This window comes from Seriola aureovittata, chromosome 1 (assembly GCF_021018895.1).
Source record: "Seriola aureovittata isolate HTS-2021-v1 ecotype China chromosome 1, ASM2101889v1, whole genome shotgun sequence".
Taxonomy (NCBI): domain Eukaryota; kingdom Metazoa; phylum Chordata; class Actinopteri; order Carangiformes; family Carangidae; genus Seriola; species Seriola aureovittata.
In genome coordinates this window covers 31,420,611-31,442,106 of record NC_079364.1, presented here as the reverse complement: position 1 = coordinate 31,442,106, position 21,496 = coordinate 31,420,611, and the positions used below count along the sequence as shown (strand labels likewise).

Genomic DNA, 21,496 nt, shown 5'->3' with positions numbered 1-21,496 from the left:
TTCATAGAGCTCATGGTTGGACATGTGTTGATGGAGGTGGGCGACTACTACTCTTTCCAGGATTTTACTGAGGAAAGGAAGGCTGGAGATCGGTCTGTAGTTGTTGAGGTCATCGGGGTCAAGACCTGGCTTCTTGAGGATGGGAGTGAATGAGGCAACTTTGAAGCGGGAGGGTACCAAACCAGATTGAGTTGATGATGTCCACCATGAGGGGACACAGAGCAGGTAGACATGCATTGACCAAGGCGGTGGGCATGGGGTCCAGAGAGCAGATGGAGGCCTTGGCCTTAGAGACCAACTTGGTGACCTGAGGAGCATCCACAAGGGAGAAGGAGGAGAGGGAGCACTGGGGCCGACGAACAGCAGTGGGAGCAATGCCCTGACACTGGCATGCCACCTGGGGATTTTACCAGTGCTACCTGTTTTCTGACAGATGTGTCTTCCCCAAAAGGAAGTGCCAGAAGCAGAATTTTGAATAGTAGCAATAACATACAGTTGAAATCAACAACCTTTCCAAATAAGATCAGAAATTTGACTGCTCATCTGATGTTTTGATGTGGATTTACAGTAACCAGATTACTGCAGTGCATGTAAATATGTTTACCAATGTAATCTTATTTCTGAGAGCAACCTGGTTGATTGTGGACATCAAACATACTCGGTGTGTGTTTCAGCCTCCAACAACAAGAGCCTGTTCAGAGGTTTGATGTCTTCACCTGCAGGAGGGTATGGCAGTGATTGCAGTGTTTGTCATTTGGCCACGTCTTTCTTCTGTGAGACAGGGTTAACTTGATTTAAACAGTTGCTAACTGAACCACGAGGGAAACCCTTGTGATCTGCCCCACATAGTGAAAGAGTATCTCATGAGGACCAGAGGGAGTGGAGGTAAGGTGTTCTGGACCTGGTCTCCAGCCATGAAGGAAGCAGATGCCTGAGCTTCATTGTTGCTTTCACTTCCTTTGGGCTTTTCCCCCCTGTCTCAGATTCCATTCATGAAGCAGGAATTTCATTACTGCAGACAGGACAGAACAGGCCGCTGCAATAAGAATTATAATTAAAAAGTCTCCTCGTTCAGTCGTCAGCAGCAGTAAGTAAGTAAAGGACTGAAAACATTCCTCTTCCACAACTGATACTTTTATAGAGACTATAGAAACTTAAACCCTGCAATGACCACACCTCATGCTGCAAACACACATATGCATGGCTACATGGAAGGCTTCACTAACAATGTTCAATGTCTAACCATGAGAGTGGATCACACACCTTCCTCACAATCACAGGCTGACTGATTTATCTACACACGTGACATTACTGTTGCTACTGTTCATCAATAAGGACTTGAAATCATGCAGACTTGTAACCTGTTTTCTTTAAGCCTGCAGTTGTAACCCCGCCTTTCTGTCAGGATATCACAGTCAGCCTCATTCTGTCACCTTTTCTTTCACCACTCACCTCCATTCACTAATCATCCAGACCCCCAATTCCCCAACCAGTCCAGCTTAATGAGTAAATGTCACTCACTTATGTCCATCTGAACATATTCTTTCATTCTACCTATACACAAATCAGTTGCATGATGTTGGGTTTACATTAACAGAATATTGTTATTAGTTGTTCAAATGTTCCTCAGAGCTTTAACATATATTATATATACAGTGGGGTCCAATGGTCTTTCAGACCCCACTCTACGTATACACATATACAGTATATATATGTTCAGACAGCTAACGTGAAGACCACATTGGGTGAAAGCTCATTCACATAAGCAGCTGACTAGATTTACATTATATAACCTGGACCCTTGGAGCTATGTAGTTGTAGAAATAAACTCTTGTTCAAATCCAAAGGTCATTATTTTTCGTTGTAGTTTCAATAAACCAGGCTAAATGAAGCTCAATTTTCAGTGATTTTCTGACTTTTTTCTGTGACTTTGTGTGCCAAAAAACAAGAAAAAACATGTTGCTCTTTGCTTCTTTACATTTGGATGAACTTTTACAACAGCGGGTCCAGGATGTGCAACTTTATGGAAGCTGACACTATATGGAGCTTTGGAAGCAAAATAAGTTTTCAAAACCCCCCATGATGCAGCCTGTGACAACACAGAAAAGTGCAAAGCGGGACGCAGAGAGTGAGTGGAAGTCTCCGGGCGTCATCTGCTATTTTGGTTCACGTAGGTGCAGCAGTGCAAAAATGTCTGAGTGAAGTGGAATATAGATAAGAGGGTGTGGTGATTAATAAATCTGCTCTCAGCCTCTCACATTACTGCTCTCATGGCTCTGAAACAACTGAGCCAGTCAGAGTGGAATATGACAACAGCTCAACAAATGGAAGACACTTCACCAGGAAATCATGTTGCTGTCGTGATGTGAACATAAAGCCTTCTAACTTTCTCTGTCATCACTCATTTTAAATGTCAATCAAGTGGCAACCCATATAGTCACCCTCACCGCACAGTTGCTGTCATTAACCTCTATGTAGACAATGCAGTCATAAAACAATTATTTTATCTGAAGCTCAGGTAGAATGAGTCAGTATAAGGTGGTATTTATGAACCATGATAAAATGTCACCGTACTTCTGATGACTGAGAACAGAAACTGAAAAATATGTAATTAAACCACATTGGTGCTCAGAAAGTCGACCTGATCACCAATCAGCACAATCAGCCTAAATGGCACTTACTTCTAGTGTGGCACTTCTCAAATCGAGATGCAGATTTATCAACATCACTGCTGCCGCCTTCAGATAACTGCAGTTAATAAACTGAAGGTGAACATTTCATATCTGTATAACACTGCTGTGTGTATTTAAAGGTCCCATAGGAAGTGAGATGTCCATGTCTTTTTTCATTATAAAGCAGGTCCAGGTTCTATATTACTACTGTTAAGGTATCAAAAGAGAGAAACGCACACAGCCTGTATTCAGAAACTGAGCCTTTAAACAAGCCATAAGGTATTCCATAATTCTGCGATGTTACAACTACACAGTCATCGCCCTCAGCCATGCCACCAGCATGGCCCACCTGGCACCATTTTCTTTTGCTTTTGCTTTATTAATAGCCAGTGGCTGAAGTACCAGAGCATTTTAGTCAGACTTTGACAATCAGCTCATTTCTGTTCGCAGCTATCTGTTTCGCAGTTAGAGAATCGGGATTTGACAATGGGTGGTCCAGCCATTTACTAGATTTTGATCTGGTCTTGTTTTTAGAATGTATACAGTCATTTATGTTCTCTATATAACCATCAACATTTGCAATTTAAAACACTGGAAAATAAAAACTGCCCTAGGACAGGTATAGTACTGCTGACATGCAAATTGATGGGCAGATGAGCAGAACAACTTATGCTGAAGATAAAAATATAAGACAAATCTAGCTAGAACATGCCTCTGCCGTAAGACAAAAAAATAAAGGGAGTGAAAACTGGGCAGAAAAACAACTGAGGGTTTAAAGGATTAAAGTTCCCCTGTGAATTTTTCTTTTTTTCTTCTTTTCTTTATTTGACTATACATGCCATAAAAACATATTTACGAATAACCAGGTGTAAGTTTAAACAAACACTGTTCAGTCACTATTCATCTTCCTCCAGGCTCTTATGCAACATGACACACTGACCTCCATCCAAGCAGACTAGACTGCTGTACAAAGAATGCATGAGGGAGAGAGAGAGCGAGAGAGAGAGAGAGAGTTGAGAGAGAGACCATGTCTTTACCCTCACCACTCTTATTAATGCTTATGCAAAAAGATAAAAAGTAAATATATTAATGTTTTGTAGATTTCAAAAAGGCTGTTGAGTGTATTTGGCACGAAAGGCACTTTTATAGATCGTTGTGCATTATAGAGGCTTAGAGGGTAAAACCTATGATTTCATTAAAACAATGTACAACAGATGTGCAATTAATACTGGAAACAAAAGAGCCAGTTATTTTAAACAGCACTGTGGGGTGAAATAAAGCTGCAATAAGAGCCCAGCCCAAATGTGTCGTATTAATAAACACATTGGCAGAACAACTGCAAAAATCCACAGCTGCTAGTGTGAGGGTTAGGGGTGAAATGTGTGATGTTTGCTGATGACCTGGTTCTCCTGTCCCCCTCCAGGACATCCTCCATAACTTCAATCAAACATGGGCACTCAAAAATGATACAATTCTCTGAAAAATAAATGCACATTAAATATAGAAATTGAGAGAAAAACATTCTACTCCACTGGACATTTAGTCATGACTGTGAATGAGCGGAAAGAGAAAGCAAAAAGGCCTTTTTATGCCATCGAAAGCAAAAGCCTCATTGACATTGCTATTAGGACCTGGCTCAAAAGTAAAAGACCCAACACTATAATATGTTGAAGAGTGGGGTCCAAGCCAAGACCTCCCAAAATGGGAATTGTGTAAAAACATAGAAGTTCACAGTTCACAGTTCGTAAGAGTTCACAGAGATGCATCCAATAACGCACACAGGGCAGAACTCGGCCAATACTCTCAATAATCTAAATTCAAAAAAGCCATCAGATTTCATAAACACCTCCAATCTAGAGACCCCCACTCCAACCTGCACGAGCCCGTTCCCTTGAACATAGATAAGAATCCCCTCTGCCAGCTGATCCTGAAGCTCACATACATCACAGCTTCAGACACCGAACAGTCTGCCCTCACCAAACCATCAAAAGAAGAAAATCATATCAGATGTTGAAACAAAACCAAATCACAATCACATTAGAATTCTACTTAACTCTAAACAGAGAGTATATGGTGGCAAAGCACAAGTACCTGACCACTGTGACTGACAGAAAACTAAGGGAAACACTGACAGTGTGCAGAATAAGTGGACACAGCCTGACCATAGAAACAGGCTGCCCAGGGAGGCCAGGCTCTGTTCACGTTGTCATAAAAGAGAAGATGAAACAGAATCTCACTACACTGTGAGGTGTTCTAAAACGTTATATATATCTGAGTTAATCCATCTCTCCAATCCTCAGAAACTGTCCTGTCTGTGTGGGAGAAAAGTGTACTATATCGACTGTTGTTATACAGTGAGAGAAACAAGCCCTGTGCTAAATGTTTCATAATGATCACATATGTAAGAGTATTAGCCCATGTTGTTCTATCTAAAACACTTCCTTTCATACATTATGGACAACTTTTATTATTTAGGGAAAGACTTTATAATCTCACACTTTCCTCCATTTACTTCACCTCAGGACACCTGATACATACATACACCATACACTCACTAGAATCATCTAATCGTGTCCGTGTCTCTGGAGCTGGACGACCACACCCTCTCCCATTAAACGTTCTGCTGCGGCCACTCAAAAGTTGGGTCTGGGGGCCACACAGGCATGTGGATGGGAATGTCAGATATTCCTGAAGGGCTTCCAAGAAGTTCTCTGGCAGAATAAGTTTGAGTTTAACTTCACTATAGTTTTTTTCACTGACAATTATGTCAGTTAAGAACGGTAGAAAGCTCTACAAATCATTCAACATCAGCAGACAGCTTCCCATACGGCAGAATGTGAGTTTATAATGTGAATCTATCTGAAAGTGTGTCATGAAAACATACGAAAAACGCTGCTCAACCTTGGTGCGATGGGTGAAAACAAACAGACAGAGGAGCAGCAGTCCGACACACACAGCTCTGCGTGTTTTTTCTTCTTTCCTTCTAAAAAGGAGGTTTCAGTTATTGTGTATGCCCCAGTTGTGAACATATGGAAAAAATTTATTTATACAGGTTGTCAAAAGTGCTGGTGGTCTTTAGCTCGGGTGGTGTTATGTAACTTTGGCGGTGCAGTTCAGTTCTCAGGGTCAAGCAGCTCTTTTTAATGACTGTGCACAGGGGAAACATAGAGAACGTCTGAGAGCAGTTTTGATTGTGTGCGAGTGAAACACAATGATAACAGCAGACCCATCAGACACAGCACAGTCTCCGTCTCTGCAGCTGAACAGCCCGTCCGCTGGTGTCCTTCTGCTCAGTGGAGAAGTGAGACGGCAATTTGTCATTTCTACACTGGACACGTTGGGACCCCCCCACCCCCCACCCCCCCAGCACCGTTGTCACAAACAGTCTGCTGCCATTATGGCGGCTGGAGTTCAGGATGTAGAGCGGGTCGCCCACTAATTGATTCCCAGCTCCTCCAGTCTGAACACTGAACCCGGTGTGTGAGTGTGTGTATGGTAAAAAAAGCCCTATATGAATGTGTGTGTGAATGGGTGAATGTGGCTTGTAGTTTAAATATAAGTGCAGTCCATTTAACACATTAATCTGATTTAAAAACACAGATAATGATGTTGAAACAACTTTCAAACTATACTGGAAGAACACACACAGTTCTGAACTAGGGCTGGGCGATATAGCCTATTAGTAATATTGCGATATTTTTAGGCTGTATCAAAAATATTGTGATACACCATATTGCGATATTTTTGAAATCTCCTCCATAGAACTTCATAATTATGAATTAACCCCATGATGCATAAAGAGACTCACTCTCATGCTTCACTGCTGCTTTGTAAGATCTAGAGATTCAGCATCTTGCATCTATTTTTCAAACAAGCGGCTCCCACTAATAATAGACAGGGAAACATTTGTCGATAGTGATACTGATATGATAAAAGCAACATTATATGTAACTGACACCTTTCACTAGCCTATTGTTTCAATGTCTGGACCTTATATGTTTTTTCATGTCTGTGTCGTATTCATATAACTATTTTTAACCACTTTAACAACTGCATGGAGAGACAGAGGAAACCACATGCACTAGATGGTCATAGCAGAAACCCAATGTTGGTTATAATTATATTATGTTAATAATTTAACAGGTGTTGGTCAGTATTTTACCAGTGCACTGTGTCTCTCTCTCTCTTTCTCTCTCGCTCTGTGTGTTACCATTTCTAAACACGGATAAACTCGCTTTAGCGCTTCACTTTTTCACATCGTCAGTTCCCTCCGCTCCCGATACAAACACTCACGCCTCCCCACTTACGTTACACATAAAGCGTCTTAAAACAACTGTGTGACAATTTATACTTGATGTTCACAATATTCTCATTTGCTACATCCCATGTGGAACAAGACACGATACATAATCGATATATCGCCCACCCCTGTTCTGAACGCTTCCACTGAAACCACGACAGAGACCTGACGGCACATCCGGAACACAGAGGAGCTGCATCCTCTAGACACATTCACACTTTCAGCTGATCAGTACAACCACAGTCTGATCTGGAGGTTGAAGGTTAAAAGAAAACAACAGTTAATTTCCACTTGTCAGATCTGAAGTTTTACTGTTTCAAGTTTGTTATTTTCCCTGTGTCACACCTTCACCTTCAGTCATATGAGCCTCGATTGGAGTATGAGTTACATCACATGGAAAAGTGACGTCAGTGGAAACACTCCTCAGACAAATGTAGTTTTTAAACTACAGGATTAGATTAATCTGGTTAATCTGGTAACTGTTACTACACAGTCTACCAGTGGATTTTTCAGACGTTTCACACATACAAAAGTCCAACACCATCAACGTCTTCAAGGGAAGAGCGGGCATGTTTGAGCCTTTCTCAGTGAAGACATTTTCCCATCTCACATTAGGATATAAATATTAAATGAAAGAGAAAGTGGTGACAATGTACAGATTGACTTTACAGCTGAGTGAGGCCCAATCACAACACAATGGCAATGCATTCTCCTGCATTCACACCTGCATTAACATGTGTTTTTGTCTGATGCAGATAGTATATCCAGACAGATCACCACTACATGTCAGCTAACATTAACGTTATTTTTGGCTCGTCTCAGAATGAATATTCCTGTAAAACTGAAGCATATCTACTGAGGAGCGAGTAAAAGCAAGCAAACCTACAGCAGACTTTTAATTCAGGCTTCTGGCTGCGTGATGTGGTTCTTTGGCTTCACTCATTGATTCTGCCTCCAGAACAGTGCTCGGCTCAGAGAAATGTTTGGATAACTATAACTCCAGTCTGCAACTAATTAAACTTTTCCATGACTTCCCAGGCTGGTCATTAGTGCTTTTGACTGGATCCTGTGTTCAGGTGTGCTCCACACTACAAAAAAACTGCCGTCATTCAAAAACCAGGAGACTAGCTTTTGCTCTGCTTTGAAAAAAAAAAGAAAAAAGAAATCCTGACTGTGAATTCCTCTCGCTACAAAAATCGATAATCTTGGCACAGAGACACTGAGGGTTTGGAAAATATGCACATTATTAATGCAAAAGAGCAGAGAGTGGGGTTTGCTGTGTGTTTGATAGCGTTAACAGCAAGAGGGTCAGCAGGTTCCAACAAGAGATGCACATTAAATAAGGAAACATCTGCATTCCACACAGCCTCTCTTGCAACACACTGGAGCTGAATGAACATCAAAGCGTGGCAGATCGCAGTAAATGCTGCTCCGAAACCCATGATTTATTAGCATTGCTTCCCTGGGATGTTCAACTGGCCCATTTCAGCTCGGAGGGTGGAGAGGCAGACAGTAGTTCATTCACACAGCTCACTGCGAGCACATCACTGCAGAGGGATTTGGAAAATGTTCCAGGGTTTTTGAGGTGAGTGTAAGGAACATTCCCAAGATTCTGAAAAATCACACGAATCCCGTCCTCTGTAATCTGACCCATATGTATGAAGCCGTTTCTCCGCCAAAAAAGATTTAAGCATAAAAATCCTTCTCGTATCTGCAAAGCACTACTTGTAAAAGTATAAGAAGGAGTGTAACAAGCAAGAAAATCTGTCTGTAAAATCATGATTTAGGAAAGTTGAATTGAGTTGTCAGCATAGAAATGAAGAGAATTGCATCAGTTCACCGGTTCAATGAGGGCATTCTGCTGGTTGATCGGAGACGCTGCTACAATCACTGCTTGAATTTATGCAGCATTACACAACAGCCAGGAGCTATAGCAGCACCATCAGTGGGTGTAATTGTCATTCAGTTTTCGTCCATCACTTCTGTCGGTTTTGACAAGGCTGTCCTCATCCATGTCATTGTTGAGATCTCTCTCACTACAAGGTGAAGAAACATGAGCAGCGAGAGATTCAAACAGGTTGGAAACAAACCAAAACTTTATCCTGATGATGAAACTATTTATCTGGAGGTCAAACTGAAAGTGGGTGCATCTGAAATGTCAGTAATACTCATGTCGTTGAACAGGAAACATGTACAGTGGGTACAGTAATACAGAGCTGAAGAAGGAGGTAGGTCTGTAAACTGATGTTTACACTTTAGTGATTTTACTTTTTTTTTTTTATCTACCAAACAAGTTTGTGGTGTACGAATACAGTGACTGCCTAGCACAAGTGCTAATGCTAAAACTAGCGCAGCCATCGGTGAACTCTACAGGAACCATCAGCAAATGTCAGACGGCTCGTCCCGACGGCTTTGTCACTTCAACAAGGCGCACCTATAGACCTGTATGTATCACTGTCTGGTTTAGAAACTGCAGCACCGATGACGTGACCACACTGTAACGGATAGCGAGGACACCTGAGAGGTTAATCGGGGGGGGGGGGGCTTTCTCCCATCCCATTGCATCTGCTATGCAACTGCCATTTCTGCAGACTCCATCCGTGCTGACACCAGACTCAAAACAGTTTGGATGTATGCATGTTTGGATGTTTTGTATTGTATTGTCTTTTTCATAGTTTTTTGCTTCTGTCTTGGCACCTTATGTTGACCGTTCACAAATCATTATTCATACCTTGATAAATAGCTGTTCATCACATCCATCATGATGTAGGAGGCCTCAGCAAACACTGATATCAGTGTGACAATGATCCCATACCCTGAGCCATCCACCTCTGTGTCACTCACCCTGTACAGTCCCACAGTAGCTGGGCTGGTCAGCGTCCGGAGCGGAGCCGGTCTTGGAGGAGCGTCGGCGTCGCGACAGCCGGTGTTTTAGTCCAGAGAAGGATTGTGACGGGTCGTTTTCCCCCAGCGGCTGAATGAACAGGCTATCCTCCCCGATCTGAACGAGCCCGGTCTGTGTGCACACAACAGAGACATATACAAGATGAAACTGTGACGAGCACCCTGAGGAGACCGGTTTGAATATAGGAGAACAGAATTTTAATGGCTAGGGATTGTTGTGTTTTCTTTGTCACAAAAAAAACAAATGATTAAACACAATAGAAATTCTTCCTATAGCCAGTTCATGAAAGCTTTTCCATCCCAATTACATAGTTTTACCGTAAACAATGAACGCTATATTTAACAGTGCACCGTTTGGCACTGAAGAACCTAATGAACCATTTTGCACTGTAGGAATTATTACGAGACATTTGTTTGTTTTCTCCACCTCTTTGGAGCTGTTGCACCACATTTATGTATAAATCTTAATCAGCTCTGAGACTAGCACCATTTCTGTTGTGCAATGTGGTGCATATGCAAGGCACAGGCACAACATCCTCAAAACACACTTAAAATGAGTTTGCAAGTGGAACTCAGTAACAGCGTCTGGTTGGTATTTTCTGAGAAAAATCCTCTGGCACACGAGTGAAACACCTTTGAGGTTCACAGCTGAGCAAAGTATGACATAGTTTAATGGCAGCTGACACTGTGCAGCATCGTGCTGCGCAAACTCACAGCATGAAAGAACTGACTGAAAAAAAACGAGCCATGAACTGAAAATCAGCAATCACGCAACACCAGTCCTCATATCACTAATACTATATTTCACATACAACACATTACTCTTATGCTTCAGTGTGTGTGTGTGTGTGTGTGTGTGTGTGTGTGTGCTTCTCTTTTTTCTCTTCGACATAAAGACATACTCCATCCACACGCATGTCAGTGAAGGCAGGGAACACCTCAGGATTAATGACACTACTAACTGACACGCCTGTGAAAATCACTCCATAGCACATTAACAAGCCTTTCTGTTTTCTGGGAAAACACAAAATGGTTCCTGTGGAAATATCTAGACACCTTATAGTGCAGATGATCACCATGACCTGAGGTCATGAAAATATTAACAGAAGCAGTGACAGGTCGACACTCATTCACAAAAATCATTAATGAAAGTCATTTTGGGTGAAAAACAACATACAGAAGAGGCTGACTGTGGATGCTTCTGTCAGCTGAAACCACCTGGGTTTATAACTAATATACTACAGACACAAACAGTAACACATAGGAGGATACACTCTATGTGGCACTGGTTAGATGTGGGTAAATAGGCCTTTTTCACAGCAGACATTTGACTTGTCATAGCAGGAAAATCACAGACAGGGTGACTGTCTTTGTAGGAGAATATTAACTGTAAATCAAAATACAGATTTATTTTTTACCTGACAGACATACACAGGTGGTGGCGGTACTTTTAACCCTGAGTAGTGTCTACAGGTATTCCTCTCATTCTGCTTATAGCCCCAACAAGCCCCACTAATCAGTTGATTACTTATTTATATAAAACAATGATTCAATCTGCAGCAGTTACAATGAATGAGGCTCAACAATCAGTCTGATAGCACTTCCTTGGAAAATCCCTGCAGTGTACAAGAAGTTGTGTCTTTTAGCACACAGGTCGGAGTGTAATAAATAAAAGAGGAACCTGGAGAGCAGCAGTACCCAGCTTAACAACATACAAAACTTTAAACTTTATAAATGAAGGTTCTGTAGAAACAGATGACTCTATAATTATGCAGCCAACTGTACAGTTTGGGTGCCTCCTCCGTTTGACACAATTACAATGTTTACAAGTGATCACATCAATCATCCCGTTGCTGTGGGTGTCCAACCCCTTTTCCTGTTGTAAACAGGAGAAACTTTTAAAGTAGGTCAAAAGAACAGGAGGGTGGTGGTCACAGTGCATGCTATAGGTGATCCGGCACAATCAGGAGTGTGTTCTTCTTCATGCTCCACACCTGGGGCCAGATGCATAAAACTACGTGTACACACAATTTATACATATACATTCGCATTCTTTTCATCAGAATTATAAAGCCGTGTGTTCTGTTTTGCTGTGTAAACAGAAAAAATTACACAGATAATAATAAGAGATTATTTTTTTGCATTTTCACTTCACTGTAACTTGGATCACTCAGGAAAACCGTGTATACGCATGTTTCTAAATACCAAATTATGTGCTGAAAATGGCGTACGCTTGGTTTTTGTGTTTACACATCATTCACGCATCTGGCCCCTGAGGCCTGCACTATGAAGCAGGATCTGAGGTTATCAAGATAACTTCAGGTTTAACTCTGGGTTTTCAGTCCTACGACGGTGGATCACTTGTTATTGGGGTAAATCACCATGGTAACTTACGCTGAACCTCTAACCTGCTCCGATGCAGGTTAACTTCAGAGGATCAGATCAAAACCTGTCAACAGCCGAACTACTGACCAATCAAATCACTGGAAAAATGGAGTCACCATTCCTACAGGATCCTGACAGGGACAAAAGAGTTTACAATAAAGTGATCAATAATAACAATTGGTAGACATTTATATAAATCAGTGGAATCAGTTTTACTGTTCCAGAGCGGCATGTGTCCACTCTCTGTTTTATAACAGAGCTTGCATGGAGAGTTTATCACAATAAATAAATATAATAACTATTATAGCTTCATTTTAATTGAACAGATATTCTTTAATCCGACAGGATTCCTGACAGTGATGAAGCTTTTACTCTCTTCTTCATCACTGCAGCTCAGAACAACATGAGGAGACTCTGAGACCACAACTGGAAATAAAAACCAAACCTCTGATGTCTTTGATTAGAACAATGATCCACACACTGTTTTTACCATGATTATAAATTTGATTTATGATTTTTAAACATTTCAGTCAGACTGACTCATCAGACATCAAGTACTTCTCTCCTCTTTCTCTCCTCTCTGCAGCAGAAACAGTCTGATATTAACTTTAATTAACTTTATCTGCATCACATGTTCATAACAGTTTGTTCATCATCAGAAACATAATGATAATTCATGCACATTTTTATTCCAGTCATGTGATCATATTATTCACATTTCATCTTGTTGAATGTCACTTTTCAACGTGGTTAACTGAACTTACCGGCGGGTATCAGTGTTCCTTCTCATATCATATTAAGAACTTTATTCATGGCACTGTTGATGTTGGTTTATAATTAGCAACTCTGCCTCTTTCACAAGAACGTGCTGTTAGTCGGACAGATAAACCCGGGGTTAACTGAGCCAGTTGATAACCAGCTTCGTAGTACAGGTTATCAGGACGGGCAATATTAGGTTGAGTTAACCCAGATAACTAAAAGTTATCCTGGGTTTGTTGAACTTGCTTCGTAGCACCTCCCCCATGTTCCTTGTGTACCACCAAACAGGACATGAGGCGTGGAGCACCTAGCAGCTAATGAGACAGTTTTGCCTCGGGAGATGGTGACGATTAAAACGGAGTGAATATTGAACATAGATTTATCAGGTGGTCAGAAACATGACTCCAGAGCTGAGGGGCCCTGGCTGCTAGAGCCTGGTCACCTTTAGTCTTCAGTCAGGACTTAGGATAAGCCAGCAGAGCCCTGCCTGAGGACCTTAGGGTGCACTCTGCCTCACAGAGGAGCAGCAACTCAGTTATTGAGCTCTGAGCTGAGTCATGACGTGCTTTAAAAGGCAGTCAGTAAAAACTGTCAATTCTAAAACTGACTGGAAACCAGTGAAGAGAGGGAAAAACAGAGGTGGTGTGATCTTGTTTTCAGTTGGTGTGCAATCGTTTTTTGGCTGAAGATAACGAATCTGAGTGCGTTGATATAAAAGCATGTATGACCATCTGAAGATCAATTTGAGTAATAAAAAAATATAAAAACACAATTTAACTCAAATTTTTTTTTAATGAAAAGTCACTGTTAAATATTACACCTGGGTTTCTGGCTGCTGATCTGATATTAGCTGGAGAAGGTTTTTTGATATCCAGCACTTTATTTCTTATCAATGGTTATGAAAAGGATTCTGACAGTTCGTTGATGTTGGAGAAATACAGACGCTTCTTTTACTGCAGTTTGATAAGCAGACATTAGACTTTTCAGGCTTTCTTCCATTTTCTGTTCTGCTTAACTGCATTTTCTCTTTATTTCTCTGGTGTTGTCATTTCAAGTTCGTTGCAAGTTGGTTTCACTCATGATTTATGCAGATTCTGTAGAGAGTAATAGAAACATCCTGTCTCAAAAGGAAGCTCAAAAACTCGTCCATGCATTTGGGCAACTGTAATTCTTTATTATCAGGGATGGCCCATTCAAAATGATCCAAAATGACAGGAACTAGGAAAAGAGATCATATCGCTCCTGTATTGGTGTCTTTGCATTGGCTCCAGAACAGAATTCAAAATCCTTCTCCGTACATACAAAGCTCTTAATGACCAAGCTCCATCATATCATAAAAAGCTCATTATCTGAACAGAACACTCTGGATGGATGGATGGACAGATGGACAGATAGATAGATAGATAGATAGATAGATAGATAGATAGATAGATAGATAGATAGATAGATAGATAGAGATGAGCCTTCAACCATCCCTTACTAATGCTGCTATAGGCTTAGACTGCTGGGGGAACTTCTCTGTCTCTGTCCGTCTGTCTTTGTGTCTCTGTCTGTCTGGGTCTCTCCATATGACTATATCAAACTGCTGTCATTAACGTTGTATCTTCTCTCTTCTGTAGTTTGTGCTTCTCTCTCTCTCTCTCTCTCTCTCTCTCTCTCTCTCTCTCTCTCTCTCTCTCTCTCTCTCTCTCTCTCTCTCTCTCTCTCTCTCTCTCTCTCTCTCTCTCTCTCTCTCTCTCTCTCTCTCTCCTCATTCTGCAGGTATCTCTGACTCTGGAGCAGCAGGATCTGGATCTTCCTCTCTTCTCTGCAACCTCGTTGCAGAATCTAAACAAGGACTACGTTTAAGAGTGGGTAGGTTTCACTGTACTCTTGTTTTACAGGGGCAGTGTGCTCCATTTGTGTGTGTGTGTGTGTGACTGGACTATATGTTTGTTGGTGTTCTGGACTGTGTCACTGGGACATGACATGTCTAACAAGTCTTGGTTCTTGGTGGTAGTTCTAACTCTCAAGCTGTAGTTTGCTTTTACACTTCTTTGCCTTGTAATCTGCTCCACAGTGAGATTAAAAACGGGTACCAGCTGGTCTCTGTGGGTGACTGGTGAGTTATTATAGTAAATGATCACGTAATGTTTATCCAAGTTGTGATTGCGTTCCACAATGGGATGCAAACCAGACAAAGGAGCTTGAAGGGTCAAAGGTAACAGGGTCAGTCTTCTGACTGCAGGTCCTTGCAGGAGATGAGGATTTCCTTATCTTCAGGTTTAATGTTTGCAGGTCACTCTGACTGGGACGTTTGGGGATCTCAGTGATGTGTCGTTGACCAGCGTTCCTGGGAGGTTTTGAGGGAAGCGCTGGTTCTGTTGGACTGTCTCTGAAACTTGAGGAGATCTTCCCTAAATTCGCCTCACAGAGATCTTCAAGTCTCCTTCAAGAGTATAACCAGAGTTTAAAACACTGTCCAGAGTTTGTGCTTTTAAGCAATTCCTCCACTGACTGAGCAATTTATCATAATTTCATTTGATTAATCATAAAAGCAAGTGATTCAAAAGGAGATGTCATTTAATGTAACACCGTCAGCTGGGCTTTACCAAGTCTTGTTAATAAATAATGTATCTGATGAAATCATGGCAGAAAAAATGGCCAAGAGATGTGACATTTAACAACCCAAACACTTCAGTGGGTTACAAATGGCAGTGGCGTAACCTTAAATTTTATTAAAAAAAGGGCCTCACATGAATATGGGGGTTTAGCCAAACTAAGTCAGTAGTGCGGCCAGCTGAACTGCATAACTGATATCGCCATATTGTTTAGATGTGGGGAAGATAATCAGAGTATTTCACTCAATTGTTGACAGAAATAGTTGTGTAATAATTGAAAGTTTAAGTTCAAACCCTGGCTCGTTTCGTGCACAAAGTGGTTGTAAATGTCAGATAGTAGATTTTGATTGTTGGACGCAGCGCCCCACCTAATCTGACATCAGAGAGGTGTGTATCCCACAAGCACTTTGATGGCGTATACCAGCGACAAGGAAATCTCTTGTTCCTGAAATCAAGACACTCTCCAAAAAACATGATGAAGTAAGTCGATCTATCAAATCAGCTCTGATGCCAAAGTTAAGTCAAGTGCAAACAGTTAAAATACCGTTCTGCACTCTTTCCAGCAGCAGTTTGTGCAGTCTCTGCAAATAACAAAGACAAACAACTCAATGCAGCAGTCGCAGTGCAGCCACCAGGAACAGGCCTGCTCTGACAAGAGCAGAGTGGTATGCCATAAAATAGGGCAGCAACGTTTCTGCAGACACTCAGTTCCCAGCTGAGCCTCAAGGCTGACAAATTCTGTTAGCCAGCATGGACTGGAGGATGAATTAAAGCATTTCTAATGCTCCACAAACATGGGGACATGATACTATTCATAGGCATTAGCTGCAGACAGAGGTATATCACAGCCATGCAAAGACAGCTGTGGTTGGATGGATCTGATTTAAAATCCCTCCATCCTCAGCTGGCGGAGTTTGATTTCATCTCGTCAGTGTTACAGTGAATCAAGTAAGAAATCACTTCTGTGCGTAACATCAGCATTGTGAGGGACTCTAAATATTAGAACTAATGGTCTTTCCCATACTTTCTGTTTATTATTAGGTTCAGCCACAATTTGTGTATATAATGAGACAATATTGTTCTCTGCTGTAATATTCCCACTGCTTTAATGTCCTAGTTTCTCCACACAGATAAATAAACTTCTATCTCATCTTACGTTTAAGTCTGGGATTACTCCAAGCTTCAGCTGCTGCTGCTGTTGCTGCTGCTGCTGGGGTTAGGGTTATCTGATGCCACAGAAGAAGTTTTGCAAACATGGTTTTAAGATACTATTTATAGAAGTGTGTGGTGGAGAAAGATGGACAGCGACCATGCACACCTATAACATGACTTTAAGGATATGAAACTGCATCGGTATTACTGTCCTCATGGTGGGGTCACACGGTTTCAGTGTTCACTTAATGCTGATAAAAGCAGAAAAGGATTTCAAACTTTACTTGGACTTGACTGTAATGAGATCTGACTGTTGAGAAATGAGAGTTGCCACAAAAGACTTAAAAACTAGAATCACCTCCTTGTGGGTTTCTGCCTCCTCCACTCAGACTAGTTTCAGGTTACATCCCTGTTTATCCAGAGTCACATAAAATATGAACCATTTGTGTGAAATTTTTTTAATAATTGCTGTATCAAGTATTGAGTAACGGCTAAAAAGTGTTTTGTGAGTTCAGACTGACCTTGACCTTTGACCTTTGAGCACTAAAATGTAACTAGTTCATCCTTGACTCCAAGTGAACATTTGTACCAAATTTGAAGAAATTCCTTCAAGGTGTTACAGAGATATTGTGTTCACAAGACCAAAACCATGTTTTGTGAGGTCATTATGACTTTGTCCACCAAAGTACAATTAGTTCATCCTTGAGTCCTGGTGAATGTTTGTGCCTAATTTTAAGAAGTTTCGTCAAGGCGTTACTGAGATATTGTGTTCACGAGAATGGGACAGACGGACGGACAACCCAAAGACAATATGGCTGTCGCTGGTGCAGAGGCATAAAAAGAAGCTCTGAAAGATACAACTCTTTATTGACAATTTTGGTGGATGTTTTCTTGTATCACATTTTCCCCTTCTTGTGCTAAGTAAGGATAATAACACACTGGGCCAATCTCTACACTGGATTTTCTCATCTAATTTGATAAGACAGAAAAACTGTGTCTCCTTCCTTTAAAGCCAACATACCAGTCTTTGAACAAACAACCGCAAGACTTTGGAGTTTCTCAATGACTTTGTATGGGCCCATGTTGACATCAGCAGGACAACATCTTTTATGAGGATTTGGCACAAAAACTACTTGGCCTACGACACACAACAACCATCATTAATGTAACCACTAGAGGTCAGTTTAGCATAAACAGAGGTCTGAACAAATGATTGATACTCTTGTTTTTCTTACTCTTGGAGGACAGTCCCTAAATATCGGACCATTCCTTGTAAGGTTGGACAATATGATGAAGTACAGACCAGTGACAAATAAAAGGAGAAACCAATATAAAGTTTCTTAGTAAGGTGTTGGGTCAGAACAGTTTTAATGCTCCTTGGCATTGATTTTCTGTCTCTGGAGTCCACTGGAGGATGAACACCATCTTCCTAAAGATATTCCCTCATGTGGTGTTTTGATGGTGTTGGTGGACAGAATAGGATGAATCAGTTTACAAATGATGAACGTGAGCATTTTCCATTTTACGACAGTTTTAGCTTACGTATTATGTCAGTTTTGCGGCACGCCACATAACGTCTCCATAGACACGGCCCAGCTTTGCTGGTGCTAGCAGTACAGGCGGTACAAACGTTACTACTGCTGAAGCCAGTTTGTTTGAGCATTTGAAGCAGTTTTATGAACAAACAAGTGAAAACTCAGACGAATTATATTTATATATGGATTTTAAATATAACTCATGTCTGTGATTCTTCAGTGGTATACAATAATTCATTTAGTTGGAAGTGGCAATGATTTGGGGCTGGTGATGGATGGTTAGAATTGAAAAAGAATATCAGAACAAATGAACGTGAACTAGTTAATTTTCATCAGTATGAACTGAACTTTGAGCTAGTTCTTTTAAAGTGTGAACTTGCACAAGACTGGTGGTGGAGTGCGCTGTATAACTTGTCGCTACAAAATCTCCCATAGGTGTTCAACTGGGTTGAGATCTGGTGACTGTGAAGGTCACAGCTTATGATTCACATCATTTTCTCAGGTGCATCCTGTTTGCTTTAATGATCCTTGAGATGTGTCTAGAAGTTTACTGGAGTCCACCTCCAAACTGAATTTACTGGACATAGTTTAGAAAGACATACAGCTGTGTATATGAGTTCCCACAAGTCACACCGCAGATCGGGACAAAATCAAAGCCATGAAGTTCAAGGAACTCTCTGTAAACCTTTGATAAAATTGTGGTTTGACATAGATCAAAGTAAGGTTATAAACCATTTCTAAACCTCTGAGTGTTCCCAGGACAACATGGCCTCAATAACTGGGATACTTTCTTGAGTTGGCTGTCTGTGTAACCAGGCAAGAAGTTCCTTGGTCAGGGAGGTGACCTGTCAGAGGGATGACCATCTCAGCAGCACTCCATCAATCAGGCTTTTATGTATATAAGAAGGGGGAGGCCTGTGGAATCTGAGATCCTTCAACTTGTGCAGCAGGATGTTGGAAATCTACCAGTCTGTTGTGGCCAGTGAGCTGTACTTCACTGGAGCCAGTGACAAAAACTGACTGGATAAACTGATTAAGAAGGCTGTAATTGTAATTGTTCTGTAATTGGCTACAGACCATATACCTTCGAAGTGGTGGTGGAGAGGACACTGAACAAATGCTATCCATTATGAATAATCCTGAACACCCTCTCCACCACTTACTGGACATTCATAAGAGGAAATCTGTCCTGTCCGAGACAACTATTTTGCACAACTCTTTAGAACTCAGCACCTCTGTCGGACAGAGAACAGTCACAACTCTCACCTTATAGTTTATAGTTGAACCAAACTCTGATTGCACAACTTTATCGCTTGTATATTGAGACTATCTATCTATCTATCTATCTATCTATCTATCTATCTATCTATCTAGATGGGAGCAACTTCGAGTAAAAGGCATTTGACAGCCAAAACAGTAATATGATTCTCTGAACTGATGAGAACTCTTTGGGCAGAACTCCAAATACTGACAGCCAAACACCAGGCACTGCTCATCACCTTGGTAATACCATCCCTACAGTGAAGATGATGATGGCAGCATCATGCTGCGGGGTGGCCTCTCAGTTTCAGGAACTGGGAGACTGGTCAAAACGAATGCAGCCAAATAAAGAGAGGTCCTTAAAGAAAACCTGCTCCAGAGCGCACACTACTTGAGAATGGGGTCACAACACGAGAGTGACCTGAATTATGAAGCCAAGACAACGGAGGAGTGGCTTCAGGACAAGTCTCTTACTGTCCTTGAGAAACCCAAAGCCCAGACTTAAACCCCATAGATCATTTGTGGAGAAACCTGAAGATGGCACTTCTCATCCAATCTGAGGGAGCTTCACAGGATCTGCCAGTGCAAATGGGATAAACTGCCCAAATGCAGGTGAGCAAAACTTGTAGAGACTTGCCCAAGAAGACTCAAAGTTGCTGCCAAAGAGGGTTCAACAAAGTGCTGAATTAAGGGTCTGAATACTTTTCTAAATGACACATTTCAGTTTTAGATTTTTAATAAATTAGTAAAAATTCTAACAACTTCTTTTCACTTTGTCATTCTGGATTATTGCATCTAGATTGATGGGCAAAAATGGGCTCTGAATACTTTCTGAAGCCACTGTATGCTAATATGCACAGATCAGTGATGAAATAATATTGGACAACAACGACAAGCAGTGCTGTTTTATCAGTTGTATTATCCGTACCTCACACACCGTGGGCTCTATCTGCAGAGTAGACGGTGTTTGAACTCCTTGAGATAAAATAATGATTTTGTTGAAACTGCAACTGTTTCCTTATTGTTTTAATATACGTACTTCAGATTAACTCCTCTAACAAATACAGCAATAAGAAATGGTTGGAACTTCATAGATATGCTAAATATTGTCCCGGTCATACAGACGTGCCCAGAAGTGTTGGTGCTCTAAAACCTCATTGGAACGATGCTTGGTTCTTCTGAAAAAGTGTTGAAATTAAATTTCTTATGTCATGCATACCTGCATGCCTCTCATTTCAGATAGTAAAACAAGGAAACTGTGAAAATGAAATCCTGTTTATTCTGGAAAGATCTTCTGAAATGGCCTGAATAAAATTATTTGTAACCCTCAGAAGTGCTGATAAATAACTGGATTGTAGTGATATTTCCAGCAGACTATTATCTTCAACTAGTGTCAGAGGTGTCTTCAATCTTATAATCAGTCATTCAGCCTATCTAAATGGAGAAAGGTCCTCACAGAGCTGTTTGGTATCATTGTGTGAGAGAGGAGAGTTGTCTGAGGAGATAAGGAAGTAAATATTTGCCAGGCATGGTCACGGTTAAGGCCCCAAGACCATCTCCAAACAGCTCGATGTTCCTCTGACCACAGTTGCTAATATTAAGAGGTTAAAGGTCGATGGGACTGTAGTCAACCTCCCTGGATAACCTACCCCAGATTGAACAGGATAGTTTGGATGTTGGAAAAATAACCAAGGAATACTTCACAACAGATGCAAGCTGATCTCCAACATGAAGCTACAAAGAATGTAAGTGGCCTCCATAAAAGACGACCGAGGAAGAGCCCTCTTTGAAAGAGAAACAAAAAAATAACTAGACTTTACTAAAATGCATGTTGATGAGCCACAATGCTTCTGTGAGAATGTTCTTTGGAAATAAATAGAGCTTTTTGGTAACTCAGATCAGCTGCATGTTCACAGATGAAATAAAACA

The 21,496-nt window shown here is 41.1% G+C and overlaps 1 protein-coding gene across 4 annotated transcripts in view; it reads right to left on the bottom strand.

Annotated features, from left to right (window-relative positions):
* adamts17 (ADAM metallopeptidase with thrombospondin type 1 motif, 17) overlaps positions 1–21,496 on the bottom strand; it is a 135,412-nt gene that overhangs the window by 106,294 nt on the left and 7,622 nt on the right. For all 4 annotated transcript variants that reach the window (XM_056378470.1, XM_056378463.1, XM_056378480.1 and 1 more), the window contains exon 3: positions 9,817–9,988. In XM_056378470.1, coding sequence (XP_056234445.1) covers positions 9,817–9,988 — 172 coding nt within the window. The remainder of the gene's footprint in view (positions 1–9,816; positions 9,989–21,496) is intronic.